Below are 18,491 nucleotides of genomic sequence, written 5' to 3' on the forward strand. Positions count from 1 at the left end.
AACTTTTTGAGCACGCTTAACTTCAAAACACTGTTTCTCAGCAGAGCCATTAACAAACTACATTGACCAGAATCCATTGCGCTCTTAAGGAAATGTACACAAAATGCCTATTTTCCTGATAGAATCTAACATTAAATTAATTATTTTAACTCACACATAATGTTAAAACGAACATTTAAATGTTACGTACGTGTTTTTTATTCTTTTGCGAAGGTATTTTAGTTGTATAATTTTTTTTACAGGCATCTAGAAGGACTACTAACCACGCTGACGTTTAGGTCCATGTCTGTCCTGTGTCATTGGTGAATGACCGAAGATGTCTCACAGCAGGTTGTTTGCCCGGTTGCTCTGTAAGTAAAACAGACATAAGTGTTTCTTGTTTGTTACGAATAACGTTGTCTTTGTACCGACATTGACTCAGCAACAAATGTAAACGTAGACGCCATGTATCTGTTATTATTTTGGTTAAACGCACAGCTAATGCTAATGCTGTTGTGTTGGTGTTCTGAGCAATAGTTTGACATGTTTAACAATTAACTTATGAACCATGACCTTATTCTTGTTAAAGTGCTTGATTTAAACATCATGAAAAGTTTAAATCTTATTAATTTGTCTCTTTTAGATCAGTGTTAGTCACAGTTTTATCTGGAGGGCTTGGAAACTTGCAACTTGACATTACTAGCATTATTTTAATAGAATTTTGGTTCCCATTAGCATGTGGTCAGAGTTGTTGCTACTATTATGTAGCCGTTTTTGATTCATATAAAATTAACTGGGATGTCTTCGTTCTTTATGGTTCTGCAGAACACCTGGTGACAGGTATTGATATATTAGCCCCAGTGTGACATAATGTAGTCATGTGCTCCACTGTCATCAAGAGGAAAGAAAGAATAAACTTCCAAAATGAACAGAAGATTATTGCTTCATAAGCATGTAGCCCATCAGTCACTTCTGCTTCTTTTGTAGTTCTTCTAGTGTTGTGCAATACAAGTGTCTGTCAATAATGGAATTTTTGCCCAGCTTGAACAAAGAAATGTCGACTAACTGAATTCTTTAAAGTTCACGTTCTTTCGGATCCCATTTTTAAAACCCCAGTTAGTGTGCAATGTTGCTATAATAGCATCAATAATACATGTAAAATGATAAAGCTCAAAGTTCACTGCCAGGCGATATATTTTCTTTAACAGAATTTGCCTTGTAAAGCCTTCAGCGAACAGCCAGTTTGGACTACAGCCCTCTACTTCCTGCTTTAATGGCATCAGTAGAACAGTTTTTTGACTAAACTCCGCCCACAGGAATACGTCAGTCGCAAACGAAGCTAACGGCAAGATAAGCTGCTATCGAATCACAACACACTAAACAAGCTACACAATCAGAACTCGATATGTATTTCTGAAGGAGGGACTTCATAGAACAAGGAAGACATTTGCCGTTTTGAGGATAGTGAAAACGGTGCTATAAAGATAGGCAAATTGTGTGAAAAATACATGAACACATGTTATATTGCACACTGTAAACACAATCAAAGCATTAAAAACACAGAAAGAATAGGACCTTTAAGACTTTAATGTGTGTATGTGCAGTGTGCGTAACCAAGTGTCTATAATTTATAAATGTAAATTTAATACCATAAGCAATTGTTTATTTTCTGCTATAGGAATGTACATATGACAGTCCATCTGATTGTCTATCACTGGCTCACGATGAACTTTAACCTTAAGACATGTGGATAAACACTCAGATTCTTTTATATGTGATCAATATCATCAACCATGATGTTAAAGGTGCTGTTACATTCATGAGTCAAAATACAAGAACCGGTAGTTACTATTTAGGCCCTTGGCCTTTGAGGCAGCTTGACCTTTGTTCATCAGCCCCTATAGCGTGTACTTTTATCACTGCGTAATGTGAGAGAGACCAACAACTTTAGCCTAGAAAACAGTAATTAACATAGTTACAAATGATAGTATTTTGGATATCCCAGCTTTCATATTTTTCTCTGCTAGTCTACACATGTATTTGATGTGGAATCTGACAAAAAAAAAAAAAACTTAAAATGCTTCATATATGTGCATTTATCGACTTTTATTGCATCGCTGTTGGTATTTGTATTTGCAGTGCAGCAGGCAGGGGTGAGACACTGTTATACTGGCAACAGGAAGAACCTCTACATCAACAAGAACACTAAGGTCATTTGTCAAGGCTTTACAGGAAAACAGGTGAGTAGCCACAAAATGTGTTTCTCGCAATGTTCTTAATTCCAACCAAAATAAAGGCAAGGTCTGAAATCAACCAGGTCTTATTAAGTCTGTAATAGGTAAATGCTGATTTAAAATAAAATCCTGTGTTTGGGGAACAATGATGTAGCTGATGAGGTGGTTGTAGGGCCATTTGAAACCCCAAGAGGACATTTATAATGTTGGCATATAATATTATCCATCGGTAGACCAAGTTTTTTCTCCCGTTTTAACAAAAGATAAGGGTGGGTCACAACGTTTAATTATTAAAAAAGTGAAGCCTTTATTTCATCAAAATTTAGCTTGTGTGGTCCCTCTTTGCATAACCTTTCCAAAGCCTCCCAGCATTAGAAACAAGTGACTGAAATATACTTTTAAAACATTGGTCCGTGTTGTGGTATTACCTGTGATCATCAAAATATTGTTTGAATTCAAACTATTTTTATTTTAAAGAAATTAAATTAGGCGTCAAACAAAGGGCATTTCTAGGCTTATAATAAAATTAAAACTTGTAATGAATTAAAGGTTCTCATATTAAAAACTATTCAGTAAATTTAAAATTGTATGTAGTATGTTAACGACATGACTGGAAATGATTATTTTAACAATTTCTAACTGAACCATCATAAGAAAGTATGTAAATTCAGGGACTGGGGGTCTCTGCTCCTCCTCTCTATCAATTAAAGCGTGCATATTATGCAAAATCCACTTTTGCAACGTGTAACTTTGGACATAAATGTGTGTTGGCAGTGTGTGAACACAACAAGCTTACAATGAAATATTCCACCCACTCCTTCTTTTATTTAATCCCCATTAAACCAAAGCAGTCTCGTTAGACATGCTGTTTTGATTTTCTTGTTAATGTGACGTCACACAAACAAAGCCCCGCCCATAGCCACTGACTGGCTGGTTAATTTTACCCAGAAGCTTTTCTTTTTCTGTTTGTTGTAGCGTAAATTGATTCAACCTGTATTTACAGGAATCAGATCAATTTTTTTTACTCGCTGACTGATGGTAAGGGAGGGAGGAGCAGTAGCTCATTTGCATTTAAAGGGCATTTTGGACATGGCATAACAAAATTAAATGATCTGTGGGGTATTTTGAGCTGAAACTTCACAGACCGATTCTAGGCACATCTGAGACTTATATTGCATCTTGTATAAATAATATGTGTGCTTTAAAGGGGTCCTTGGCATGAAAAAGTTTAAAGACAGACCACTGCTTTAATACTACTTTAATATTATTATCATATTAAATTAGACTGCGCCTGGTTTATACAACTTTATACAGAGTTGCATTCATAAGTGAATTTTTTAGGGAGAAGATTTAATATGTCCCTTTTTTAGTTTAGGTCTTATTAGATATATATCTGCCCATAGATCTGTTACAATGAAACATTATCTTACCACATTATCCAATACCCTTAAATTCCTCACAGATCTGATTTATATCTCTCATTGTATTTCCCTCTCCTTCACCCTCTTTCAAATGACTTCTCGCCACAATAAAGGATTATTAAATGAAGTTTTAATGAACACTCATTATAATTAGAAAGGGTTGACGGATGACTACAGTGTCATTGCTGAATATTAACATCGCTCTTCGGCTACATAAGCAACCCATACCTCAAATTAATCGCCGCAGCGTTAACAGAGGCAACGTGTGGGAAAAAAGGCAAAGTTAGCACAGCGCCTCAGCGTTAATGAGAGCACGAGAACAAATGATGGTAGAAAAGTTGGCAAGGGGTCGCCGGGAGGGGAGATGGATTAAAATCGTGCCTGTGCTCCTCATTCTTTCTAATTATATCGGAAACGTAATGGTGTTAGATATTGATGGTACCAGCGACCCTTGACTTTACGCTTACCTGCAACGTTTCAAAATAATTTGTAATAATTAACATAGAAGAAGTGGTGGCAGAAGGTTAAAGTTCTCAGTGTAACATTTCTACAGACTGTTCAAATCTCCAAAGCAATTCATTGTAATAGGCAACATTTTACTGCTACAGCTTTCATGATAGGAAATGTTTCACAGTGACTTTGTTTCACTTTAAATCTTTTCCCATGCAAACCATTTAATTCTACTAAAATGATGTATGGCCTGGTTTTCAGTTTTAAAATTTTCTTTGTGAAAGAACTGATATATAATTATATTGTAGAATAATGACATTGACTTTAAGTAAGTCTCTTTTATGTTCAGAGAGAGTTCACCCAAAAATGAAAATTACCCCTCAAGCCATCCTCGATGAAATCATATGATTTTCTTTATTCAGACAAACACATTCTGAGATATATTAGAAAATGTCCTGGCTGTTTCAAGCTTTATAATGGTGGTAAATGATGCTTCTGATTTATTTTAGTTTGTGAAGTTTTACATTTTTGATGTTTTATTTTTCAAAACTGCATCGATTGCCATCAAATAGCCTTTATTAACCCCTAAAGCCGTGTGGGTTTCTTCTGTGAAGGACGGATACATTTTTTGGGCTTTAACACTGCAGTGATCATTTTGTCTTTTGCAGACACAAAGGTTATTTGAGGCAGCTCTCAAAGTGACAAAGTCCACTTGTAACAAGCTTGTAACTTGCAGGTTTCTTGAAATGTGTGTGCATGAGTTGGCTGCTTACTATTCTGTTTTGTTTCTTTTGTATGAAATAAATCATGGATGTTATTGTCTGGTGGCCTTTTGTCTTGGTCCTATTACGTAAAATGTTTACACTTCTGTTTTTTATACAGTGAAAGTGGGTCGTGACAGGGAGTGTCAAGGTCAAAAAAGTACAGAAAGTGATTTTAAGTGCTCAGATGCAAAAGCCATTTAATGCCACCTCTGTCAAAAATGAGAATGATATTGACCGAATGCTTTTAGCACGTATTATATGTTTATTAAATCGCTTCAAATCTGCTTAATACATTCAGGAATACCTTGTTGACAAAATTTAGCAAAGTCCTCTAAGTACACGGAAGAAGAATTGGATGAAAGATGGCGTCTGTACGGTTTTTACCCATTTAAAGGAGGTTTACCATATATAGTAGGGTAGTGATTTTTGGGCCTTAGAAAGGACAAAAAGAGTGAATTGAGACTTTTTTTAGAAATTGATATTTTTGCACATACTTATTAGGGGTGTAACGGTTCTCTGTAAAGAATCGAATTGTCCCCTTATCCTCCACGGTTTGTGACGCATGTGCACCACGGTGCACAGTGTTTGATTCGACCACGCGTTTAGCAGTTTTATGCGTTGTTTTTTCACCAAACTAATGTATGGTTCTGAATAAACTCTGCGTTTGAGAGTACCTGTCCAATCAACTCAAAGTATGCAAATCTGTTGCCAACCTCACAGTTCCTCATCACGTGTTGGTGTGTGTGTGGTGCGGGCCGGACCGCTTATCGCACCAAGCGAAGGAGAAAAGACCCTAAAAGAGGCACCGGCAGCTTAATTTAAGTCTACTGCAGCAGTGATACTCAAGAAAACATGGACAAAACTGTAAAATTCGTGAGTGCCATATGTTCAAGGCAATACATCTAATATGACGAGTCGCTTATTACGCCGTCATCATTACAAGGGTCAGGGTGTTGTTGATAGCACGCGATCGCAGGTGAGACAGAAACAGCACACATTGCCTTCGTGTTTAAATGTTAACAAACTGATCTTCTTTGGAAAAAACTTGAAGAGAGTGGCATAGAATATATATAATATACATAGCTGGAGGCAGAAAGATTCCCCTCAACGCTTTAACAGACGGTAGCTAGCGAGTTTTCTTAGCTTTAACCATAGCAGTCGTCGTTTTTTTTTTGTCTGGCAGTGGCAGCAGGTATCCGATAAAACTTTAAATTGCCTGTTCTCCGTCGATTCTGGCAACCAACAAGACGACATTTTAAAAGCGCCTTGTGTAGCCGACCCTGTGTTGGTTTGTATTAGCCGCCTCCAGTAAGTTTTCCGTTTGTTTTGCCTCCAGCTAGTGCCGTGATGTATCTGTGACGTCCGCGCAAAAGGGGTCTATAAGGTTTTGCCGATAAATTTGTTAAATACCAATTAAAATATTTTTGAAAAATAAATAAGGCATTTCAATTACTGACTGATAACTTTTTCATTGCCATTAAACTTTAAAAAAATCAAATTTACCAAAAGCACACTCAACCATTCAACCATCATTTCTCATGTTTTTCTAAACCTCTATGAATTTTATAAACTCAGAGATCATGGACGGCAATTAAATGGCCACATGACTATGGCGTTTGTATAAAAACTGCTGGGAATTTTTATTTGGGTGGTCGGACTAAAACACTGACATTCTGGATTCCGACAGCAATAAAATCACTAAGTACCCCAAGCAAATGATGAAAATACTTTATGTCCCCACAAGAGATGTTATCGTCTAAATAGGGCTAAAAGGTTTTGTATCTGAGGTCTATTTATGCTCTATAATGAATGTAAACGTGAAGCCTGACAGCTCCTGGTCACTATGTGCTTTCACTGTATGGAGAAGAGCTGCTCCTTTTGTGTTCCACATCATTCAGGTTTGGCACGACTTGAGTGCCTTCATTTTGTGATGAACTCTTTCTTTAACGTTCTGGCAAACCCATTCAGCTGTCTTTAACAGAAAGATATATTTATTTTCTTCCTTTTTCTCTAGGGCACGTTTCACAGTCAGCAGTCTCTGGACTATGGCTCTCAGCTAGTAGGAGGGGTCTCCCCAGGCAAAGGGGGCAAAACTCACCTGGGGCTGCCAGTCTTCAACTCTGTCAAAGAGGTAATGGCCTGTGTGACTGCTGACAGTCTCCTGTGAGCCACAGCTTCTTTATGGACAGCTGCTCTCATTCTCCAAGGGCAATAGGGGACTTAAAAAGAATTTACTTTGAACAAGTGAAACCAACAGTAACCCTGAAGCCAGGTTCCTTATCTCTGTCAGTTTAAATGCTTGTTCACATCAAATTCACCCTGGAAACATTACACCGTTTGCGAAACTCAAGTCCAATGGCAAACTTGTGTTTTTTCCCGTGTAGAGCTTATCTTAGTCCCAGACTAAAATTCATGTTTGAGCTGCCTTAATTTAAAAACACTTTGCATTGGCAAATCTTAATATATATCAGTGATGTTGTTTTGTCTCAAGATGCACACCTGTAACGTTTTTGTAAGGTGTGCTTGTTAAAACTACAAAAAGTTCTAATATAACTAAGGCCTAGTCCTGGAATAATCTAAACCCTGTCAAACTGCCACATAGGAAAAAGAAAAGTATGAATTGTTCAGTATCCAGACAATTAACAATCTAATTAAAAAGAGATTTAGATCTTTTAAGTATAATAAGAAGCCCAGGTGCTATCATGCACACAAAAAAACTACGACAAGATCCATTGTAGTGTTCTTTAATTGGTTACCTAATGATATTTCAGGCTAAGGATGGCACTGGAGCCGACGCCTCTGTGATCTACGTGCCACCTCCTTTCGCGGCGGCTGCCATCATCGAGGCGATAGATGCGGAGGTGCCGCTGGTGGTCTGCATCACAGAGGGAATCCCTCAGCAAGACATGGTGCGTGTAAAGCACAAGCTGCTCCGCCAGAACAAGACCCGCCTCGTCGGCCCCAACTGTCCTGGTGTTATCAATGTAAGAGCCGCACCGCAAAACACGTCTTCTCCATCAGTCAGTGCAATAAATCTCAGTTCTATTAATGTTGGATGTGTAGAGATTTAATATATTGGCCATTATTTGGATCACGAATAGTGGTGCCTGTATGACATGGCCTGTAAAGTACAGTTTACAAATAAATAATATTTTATATTTGGATTTGCATGCATTGATGAATTATTCGCTAGAAATGCAAAAATGCGTAGTTTGTCTTCAGATTTTAAATGTTATTTTTCCCCTTTGCAGCCTGGCGAATGCAAAATTGGTATCATGCCTGGACACATCCACAAGAAAGGAAGAATTGGTAACAGTTTCTTCTCTCTGTTACATCATCTTGCTAAGTACCCAAAATCAGGCTTTTAGCTGAGTTCGTCTTTACATTTGCGACCCTTGACCACAAAACCAGTCATAAGTAGCATGGATATATTTGTAGCAATAACCAAAAATAAATTGTATAGTCAAAATGATCAACTTTTTTATGCCAAAAATCATTAGGATATTAAGTTTAGATCATGTACCATGCCCAGGTGAAAAAGTAGTACACTTCCATAGTGTACTTAAAGTGCTTTATTTTCGCACACTAATTTTGTACTTAATATACTAAAAATTCATCTTTAGTTCTTCTTAAGTTGTTCTTAAGATTATCTAAGTGTACTTCACTGTGCTATTTTGAATATGAACCATGAATATGAACGAAAATGCACTTTTAACATACTATCTCTGTATTAAAAAAAAATATTTAGTTAACACTTGTATTAAACTTGAATTCAACTTTCATACATAGATGGGTTCAAGTTTACTACAAATGGTACCTAAATACATTTTTTAAATACATTTTTAGCACATTTTATTTCACATTTATGGTGTCTCAAAATAGCACAGTGAAGTACACTTAGATTTTCTTAAGATTATCTCAAGAAGTACTAAAGATGAATTTTTAGTATATTAAGTACAAAATTAGTGTGCGAAAATAAAGCACTTTAAGTACACTATGGAAGTGTACTACTTTTTCACCTTGGTGAAGATATTTTGTGAAATTTCCTAATGTAAATGTATCATAACTGTATTTATCATTAGTAATATGTATTGCTATGGACTTTATTTGGACAGCTTTAACTCATTTGCCGCCAGCTTTTTTTTTTAAGTTGCCCACCAGCATTTTTTGTGATTTTCAGTTTCCAAAAAAATTTAATATTCTAAAAATATATAAACATACAAATATATCAAATGAAAGAACACACCCTCTGCTTTCAAACAAACAAAACAGGAAAAACATTTCATCCTATCTATATTTTTTCTCTGCTTATAAACTTAAATATGGGTATTTTTCTACAAAAATAATTTTGTTAGAGATCAGATTTAGAACGATTATGTTTTACACAGAGTATAAAATTATTAAATAACGTTTTGGCTTCAGTTTTTTTATAATTTAGGGAAGTGTGCCATCTAGTGGATAATAGCCGTATTACAGATAACCCTAAAACCTCATCAGTAACATGTTTTTTTTAATGCAAATGTTTTCTCTAAAATGACAAGATATCTCATCAATGGTGAGGAAAGACTTAAAGGCAACATTTAGATTTATTATTTTTTGCTCTCTCAGATTCCAGATTTTTAAACCGTTGTATCTTTGCCAAATATTGTTCTATCCTAATCATACATCAATGGAAAGCTTATTTATTTAGTATAAATTCCAATAAAAAAGACCCATATGATCACAATGACTCTTGAGCAGCTCAGAGCATTACGTCACACATTGCAAGAATAATAAGTACATCAAGAGCATAAAATAGAAAGAGAGAGGGTCTCAATTTCAGACAGACACTGTCTGCATTTCTAACCATGTCAGTATTGATGTGATTTCTCAGCTGGCTAGTATTCTCAGACGTACACAGTAACGCTTGTTCAGATGTCTACATGCCTTCAAACTGGCATATAAGAGAGTGGAGTAGATCGCTTCTCATCGTGCTCTGAAAATGATTCCCACAGACTTGATAGCTGATATTTTTTGAAGGAGTAACACTAGAAGTTGTGCTGCTGTGCCTGTTTCTGTAATACAACTTGGGACTTCATAAAATCTGGAAATGTAAATGGGTTCAGGAGATTTGCAGATAATTTAAAGAGTTACTGAAATGGAGCTGCAGATAATTTGACGCTAAACTTTTGTGCTTCGACAGACTTAAGCATTTACAGGATTTATGTATGGGTCAGGGGGCACGATGTGTTAAAGCCTGTAGTCGAGAATTGGATCAGTTAAATCTCATCTTTGAGCATAATAATAGAAAATGTAAAGTTTTATGTCACAGTTATATATATATATTGATTGTGGAATTAATTGAATTTTTTGTATTGCTGTATTTTTTAAGGTATTGTATCTAGATCGGGCACCCTTACATATGAAGCAGTCCATCAAACCACACAAGTGGGCCTTGGACAGTCGTTGTGTGTTGGTACGAGAAACTCAATATCATTATTAGCTTCATTATCAACACTCGTTTTGGCTCTTTAAAGACATTTTTCTTGTTCTCAGGCATCGGCGGAGACCCGTTTAATGGCACTAACTTCATTGACTGTCTAGAGGTGTTCCTGCAGGACCCCAAAACCGAGGGCATCATTCTGATCGGAGAGATCGGAGGAAATGCAGAGGAGAATGCAGCAGAGTACCTAAAACAGCACAACTCCGTAAGCATCTTCTTCGCAATAGTCACTTAATAAAACCTGTATGGTAACATTTAAAGGTATAGTTCACCCAAAAATACAAATTCTGTCAAAATGTGTCTGTGGAAGACCGACAAACACAAATTGAGATCCCTTAGTACAAACTTTATTTATTATTTATTTATGAATCACTCTGAGGCCTACAAACCATTGCTTGGTTTTCCTATCCCTTGGGATGCACAAGCGTTTCTTCTTATCTGGATATCTGCAATGTTCCTGACAAACAGGAACCCTCTCCACACATGGAGCTCCTCTTTTCAGGCTACCACGAGCTCCCGAGATGACATGCAGGCCGATGGGCCCGAGCTCACGTTGTGCATGCGAAAAAGAAAACAGCCTCCAGCTGCTCTTTGATCTCTTTTGTCTGTGATAGAAAATCTACAGGGCTTTCGTTGTGATCTCGGGACCAGCCTGGCTGGATTTTATTCACAGCCAAAGACCACCCCGACTCCTAACAGAGCCACGGTTGGTGTCCTATTTATTCCTTCGGTCTGAAGTTGCAGAGAGAGAGGCGATACATTAAAAACTCTCGCTTGGGGAGTTGTTTTCCATCTGTGATGATATAAAAAGCAAGTATTAGCTCAATATATTCTGAAAACGCGCTGTCGCACTGATGGCCTTGTTGGTGAATTGGTTACTGCTGTGCTGATTGAGGCAGATTGTGTATGGCAAACTGATGCACGGACGTCCATTTTCTCAAGTGGCCCCTGGGCGTCCAGACAGGGGTCAGACTGAGTTAAAGTTTGAGTACACTGCAGTGGTGGGCCTCAGTACGGCTCCATCAAATCACTCCATGTGCATGAGCCGCATAGATTAGACCCTAATTTTCAAGTGGCGCTATTAGATGTTTCAAGAATCACTCCTTCATCCCGTGAAGCGGAGACCCAGACTTGAGAGCTCATTTTTTTGAACAAAAATAGTCAATTGTTAACATGCAATTTTCAACATCGTTGAGAAGTTTGCTTCGTAGTACACACAAACTTTCTGCATTGTTTTGTCATTTCAGGTCTGCTAGTTCAGTTAGTGGTTGAATTGATTTAGTGGACGGTCTCTTTAATGACTTGTTGAGATAATGAGAAAAGTTTACCTAAATCGAACAATTTCATACAATTCGCAACACTGTAGTTTTTAGTGAACTCTTTAAAGATGTCCTCTGCCGTGAATGATGGAGATCAATAAATGGTCATGGTACGTTTCATCTGTAGCATTCAGCTGAGGGTGAAGTATTTGGCAGTTATGAAATTTTCTGCCTGTGCAGCTGTTAACAAGACCTGAATTGATCAGACTGTAAAACGCATGGTGCTCTGATTAAAAACCTCAGACAGGGATGATACATCAGTTGGGCTAGCAGGTGCTAATGGAGGTGGAAATGGATACAGGGGCGATTTAGAAAAAACTGATGTCTAATTTATGTCGCTGTATGAACAATTTGTTCGTCGTGTAGTTGTTCGGTTCTTTGGTTAGAGTAAATTAAAATGGCCACGGGGAAGGTAGCAAGCGTAACTATGGTCCAATCCATTGGGATCTAAAAGAGATAGACTAGTTCCCGGTTTATATTTACCAATGCTTTGGCGGACACTTTTATCCAAAGCTGTAACTTGGTTTTGGTAAACCATTCTCTGCAAGCATGTGAAAAAATAGCTCATTGAAATATGGCTCCCCCTGTGATGTCAGAAGGGGATAATACCGCCCCTCAATCTGCACTATAAAACCACGCCACTGCCATTTAGTGCAGAGACACACCCAAAAACAGCACATTTTTGATCAAACCTACAAAGTGGCAATTTTTACGTGTTATAATACATTATCTATATGGTATTGTAAGCTAAAACTTCTTGTACATACTCTGGGGACACCAAAGACTTATTTGACATCTTAAAAAAGTCTTGTCAAATGTCCCCTCTAACGGGGGAAAGAAAAAAAGAAAGAAACCCGAACTGGATCTTTAATTGCAAAATATGTATTTTTGCACCTTATTTTGGCATGATAGTAGTGACAAATGCTTCAAAAAAGATCCCATTTAATTTTGTGAATGTTAGTGCCCATTTCATCATATGCATTTTATCCTCCTCATATCCCGTTGGAGACCATTGTGCAAATTAAGGGTTGCGCACCCTGTATTCTTCTCTTCTAGTTCAGAATCTTTTAATATGCATATACAAGCAAGTCCTTGTAGTGATAAAATTCCCAAGGCCAAATGAGAAATTGCTTTTCTGCTGAATTAGCATTTTGATATGAATGACTCTTAAGTGCTTGCCAGCCACAGGCTTGTTTTTACTTGTGGCTATGTTTTGTCACCAGGGGAATGTTGCCCATTAAGATCCACTTCCGCTACAGTCACCTCAGTGCCATGGGACTTGCTTAAATGATTGAGAGGGAGTTTTCCAACTGTAACATAAACTAACTGTCTTTTCTTTCAACGTCCATTATTTACGCAGTATGGTTTAGACTGATATTTGGAATCACTGTGTTTTAACCCAAGTCATTAAATCATTTTCCTTTTAAATGAGAAGTGCAACGTAAAATGAAAATGTTGTTATTTAGTTCAGCCTCAATTTATTCTTTAGTTTACTTGGAGCTTAATGGTAAAGCATTGCACTAGCAACACAAAAGTCATTACACTAAAAAAATTATTGTTGCACTTAAAATTGTAAGTTTAATGAACTTGTATTTTTCAATTAATTTCAACTTTGTTGACTAGTGAGAAGTTGCTTTAAATTATAAAAATAAAGTTGAAATAACTTAAGCTAATTCAGCTTTATTTTTAGAATTTATATATTATTAAAATGTATAATTAAAAATGAGTTGCCGTCGGAGCCGATGGTGTAGTGGGCAGCGCATGCTTTTGCACTTTTGGTGACCCGAGTTCGATTCCTGGGTCGTGGTCATTTGCCAATTCCATACCCCTCTCTCATCTCTGTACTTTCCTGTCCTCTCCTAAAACTTACTGTTAAATAAAGGCAAAAACTGGCCAAAAAATATAACTTAAAAAAAGAATAGTAAATTCAAGCTGATTTAACTTAAATGTAATTGCAACAAGGAATATTTACAGAACACACATGCTGATTAAACATGTAGCTGAAATTGCTTTGGATAAAACATTTACTACACATAAAGTAAATGTTATGTTGTTCCAAATCTGCATGCTATAATTTTTCACACAAAATATATTTAAAGGCACACCATGGAACTTTTTGGCCACTAGGGGGTGCTAGACATGTATTTTTCACAACTAGCGCCCCTAGAGGCCACAAGTGCTGCAGCACTGTCGCAAAGAAAAAGAAGACAACTCTTTAGGTCACAAAGTGGGCCTTCCAGCATGTCATGTGTCATATAATTTCATGGGTTTTATTTCATCAAACCTCCAAAAAAATCGCGTAGCTCACGTTAACAAGCCAGTTGTAACGGTGGTCACTTGGTTAAAGTTTATATTTAAAAAAATATTGCCCTAAAGAGGAATCGAACCCAGATCGCCCGTGTTGTAGGTCCATGACGCCCCCACAACACCACAATGTCACGTGATATAAGTCTCTCTCTAAACTCTCCAAGTAGCCTCCAGTAAAATTCACGTAAAAAAAAGAGTGTTCGGGTGCCAGACAGTAACAGTAACTTTACTTACTAGTACAAAAGCATGAGGGCCAAGTCAGCATCAGTCAGAAACCCCTCCTCCTTCTTTAGTTCCCACCAGTGAACATGGCCCAATATAATTGAACCTCGTCCTTCAATTTTTCCTGTCACTCTCCCCTTTTCTCTTTCTGGTCTCCTCCGACAAAACCTTGGGTTTCTTTTTCTTAGTTGCTGCTTCGGCCATGGAAAATAAATAGTTGCGCTCTCACGTTCGAATTTGAGGAAGTGGAGAAAGTGACGTATGGCGTAAAGCAGATTTTTGTAGTTTTTTGTTTTGTGCTCGGGTTACTACCCAAAACCCCAAGTTTAAAAGTATGAGTAAAAGCCATATAGACCCCGTCAGGCTATGGTGGACATGTCATTCAACCTATTAAGTCGATGTACCATCACAAGGGTCTTGAAAATATATTATGAAGGTTGAAAAACTACAAAGTGTCACTTTAAGAATACATTTTAGATATAAACGGCCTCAAAACTTTGGCACTAATACAAGCAATCTTTACAAAAAAGTTTTTTTTTTTTTTTTTTACAGAAAGCTATTCATAGAAATTCGCTTTTTGTGTCTCAGTGAAAAAATGTCTACGCTGGTTTGGAAAGTAGAACTTTCAGTCTTTGGTGAATTGATTCATCTGAATCATCGCTCAAGTTGAAGTGGATTGAATAATATCCTAAGGAGGAATTGTCATTCAACAAAATTGTGCATAAAAGAGTCAAATTTTCTTTCACATCAGCGTTAACTCAAAGTTTTGTCCTCCACAAAAATATAACTACCTTCATTATTTTAATCTTCCAGATTATGCTTAGTCTGCAGTCGCCTATGCGAGTATGAACCATTCCAGCAAAGCTTAAGATTTAAACCAAAGAAGCTTCCTGTGGAGCTTTTTAATGTGTTCAGGTTTTTTTCAGATGATCATGTATTAAGCAAGGTTGTTCTGTCTTTGACTGGTGGCTACGTTCTCTTCACCTGCAGTCCCATTTAAAGTTTTCAATGAAATCCAAAATTACCAGTAAAGTTTAGTAATAATTTTTCTCTTTGAGATGCTAATGGACACATTAGTAAGGCCCAGCACTGATGCTGAAGTTAAGCCTTGTTTGAATTTAAAGTTACACCAAAGAGTTCCAACCTTTGTCCAACCCTTGATAAATGTAATCCACCAGATGAGAAGCTGCCAAAATGTTGGGCTGAAGGTCTCACATTTAAACAAGGACATTGGTTATATAGACACCTTATAAAATGCTTTACATAATATATTATTACTTTAGAATGAGCCGTTTTTATCCCTTTACATGGAAGTTGCCGCCATGTTTTTACAGTAGTCATAAACGGACAAACTGTTCTATAGAGCGCGTTTCATCCCTACATTGTATCTGAAGACATGTTTATTATTTGGCAACAAGCTTAGCTTCTCTTTGGGTTTCGGAATTGATGGGTGAGCCGTGGATCAAGCTGTTGGTTTTGCAATCTCACAGCTAGATGCTGCTAAAAAACAGCCAACATTACAGCAGGAAAAAATGTGGTTACCCTGGTACAAAAAGTGGTTTTGGTCTACATAGCTAATTTTGCCCTTCATGAAAACTCTTTAAGGGTGAATTTTTGGGGATTCTGAAATGACACACGGTGACGTGCTGTTAAGATGGCAATGGCTGGCTCCGCCCACTTTCGGCTTTAAAAATATTCTTCAGAAACCTAACTTCTTCAGACACTACATTCATTGTGAACACAATGAACATTTGAAGTTTGTTTCTAGTACTTACCAATATTGGACAATTACACCAAACATGACAGAAGTGCAAACGTTACAACTTACCCCATAGGTGGGGTTAATTGTAACAGGCAGGGGGATAGTTGTAACACATGCTAAAAATTAAGTTTGCAGGCAAATATTTCAATACTATTTGTCTATATACTTGAAGTGGATATTGTTTATATATCTGTATATAATAGACAGGTATCCACACTGTATTCATTCATCCAGCCCTTTGTTAACAATAATTCAATTATAAATGGATACAAATGTCTAAACATGTGAGAAAAAGCAGCACAATTATGATAAAACATTTTTTATATGTGACCCAGTCTGTAACAACCATACTACAATTTCAAAATCAAATCACTTTTAACCTCGCTGGGTCAAACTATTTTCAAGCCCACCAAAAAAGTTGCTAAGAACTGCAGACATGTTTCAAAACAATGCTATGTTTTAGTCAACAAGACAGTGATTAATATGACAGCATTGGATTTGGTATCTTACACACCCAACTTAGAAACCGAAAAAAACCATATGATGAACAAATTTACTTACATGCCACCAAAACACTCGTTCATCAATAACTCTCTGGAAAAACATTATACATTTCCAATAATTTGCGGGAGATCGTCTATTGGCAGAATGAAAAAATACCGGAAACACAAAACGCTCAACCTTGTGCAACAATGTTGCGTTAGTTTTTGCCCCGTGCACCCCTGTTACTTTATCTAGACAAAATGTAAACAATTACAGTCATCAAAGAGCTTTCATATCAGCTTAAAATCCCTACTAGTCATTCCTAATTAAAAAATATTAGTCCAGCAGAAAATGATAGGAAAAACAGATCCAAACTGTTAGTCCATCATGATGGTCTGTTGGCTGATAATTGATGTAAATGTGTCTAATTAAAGTTACTTAAATGTTGTGTTAGCAATGCAAAGGTCATGGGTTTGATCCCTGGGGAACACAAAAACAATACTGAAAAAGTAAATGGATTGAATGCACTGTACGTCAGTTTGGATATAAAAGCATCTCCCAAATGCATAACTAATGTAATAACCATCCACTGCGAGCGAGATTGTTCAAAATGACAGACTACAGCGACTCTCGCTCATCCAGTCACTCCCACACAAGCACTTACTGTAGCTACTTTAATCTGCCTCCCTTTTAATACATACATTTGCCTATTATACACTGTCTGACAGCTTATACATTTATCTTCAACCACTTATGTTCACATCTGTGAACTGTAGCTTGAGGCAGTAAAACAGACCTGCCTCCAGTAATTGTTTTCTTTAGAAACAATTCCTTAATACTACTGTGACTCTATAGTTATTAGAGAATACAGTAAATGGCTAGGTGACTCAATGTGCTTTTTCGTCCAGGTCTTATAAGGACACGTTAAATACTTGGTTTGTTATTGATGGTTCTAAGATAAACGTGAAGTTCGTAATTGGAAAAAAGACTAGCAAAACTAGTTTGGCTCAATGTTTTTATACTGTTTCTTATAGGAAAACACCAATGTTCTTACCTCAACTTAGATGAATTAATACATACCTGTCTTTTTTCGCTTCTTGAATGTGTTAGCATTTAGCCTAGCCTCATTCAATCCTATGGCTCCAAACTACAGTTTTATTTTGTGCCACCATACTTACTCGTGTAACTACTCATGTAACAGTCTTTAAATAGGGAAAACATGGAAGTGTTTGGTGGCTTGGAAATTCATCCCGGTTTGGATCCTAAGGAATGAATGGGGCTAGGCTAAATGCTAACACATTCACGACACGCTGTACAAAGAATAAGTGCACGCATTGAAAAAAAATAGGTATGTATTAGTTTGTCTAAACTGAGGTAAGAACATAGTAAAATATAAAAAAAACGGTGGTGTTTTCCTTTAAAGTAAATATTTGCTGTAAATAAAAGACAAGAATAAGGAACACCTACTAACGAGAGATGGGCGACACAGAGCGACAAAGTCACTGGTTGTGTGCAAGCAGCATTACTTTGTTACATTTTTAGAGACATCAAATCAAAAGTTTAAACATTTAGAAAAATTTAATTTCTTCACTTTAACATTTTTGGTCTTGTCAAAGTTATCTTTACCATTGTTATTATTTGCAGGGTGCCAGTGCTAAGCCAGTGGTGTCATTCATCGCTGGCCTGACGGCTCCTCCTGGAAGGAGAATGGGGCACGCTGGAGCCATCATCGCCGGAGGCAAAGGGGGTGCCAAAGAGAAGATCGCCGCCCTGCAGTCGGCGGGAGTCGTTGTCAGCATGTCTCCAGCTCAGCTGGGCAGTACCATTTTCAAGGTGAGATGGTTTTCTCGCAGCGTAGGTCGAAATTCAAAGAGTTACTGCCGTCACACAGAGCTGCCCACCTCGGCGTTCGACAGTCTCACCGTCTAATTGCTCAACTCGCTGTTTTTTAGCCTCCGGCTGTATGCCTGCCAACGCAAACACGCTGAGAGCAACCATTAATGGCATTCATATTAAAAACACCATTTATTTTTTTATTTTCTTTCGCTTGGTTAGTAGTCACACATTG

At 37.2% G+C, this 18,491-nt stretch overlaps 1 protein-coding gene across 1 annotated transcript; it reads left to right on the top strand.

Annotated features, from left to right (window-relative positions):
* Nucleotides 1-231: 231 nt before the first annotated feature.
* On the top strand, nucleotides 232-18,367 carry suclg1 (succinate-CoA ligase GDP/ADP-forming subunit alph). The gene is made up of 8 exons (XM_065265260.2): nucleotides 232-350; nucleotides 2,119-2,219; nucleotides 6,863-6,979; nucleotides 7,620-7,832; nucleotides 8,100-8,157; nucleotides 10,220-10,303; nucleotides 10,384-10,535; nucleotides 18,068-18,367. Exons 1-8 carry the CDS (start codon nucleotides 317-319, stop codon nucleotides 18,350-18,352), a joined length of 1,044 nt encoding a protein of 347 aa, XP_065121332.2. The 5' UTR covers nucleotides 232-316; the 3' UTR covers nucleotides 18,353-18,367.
* The last annotated feature ends 124 nt before the right edge of the window (nucleotides 18,368-18,491 follow it).

This window comes from Paramisgurnus dabryanus, chromosome 4, assembly GCF_030506205.2.
Source record: "Paramisgurnus dabryanus chromosome 4, PD_genome_1.1, whole genome shotgun sequence".
NCBI lineage: Eukaryota > Metazoa > Chordata > Actinopteri > Cypriniformes > Cobitidae > Paramisgurnus > Paramisgurnus dabryanus.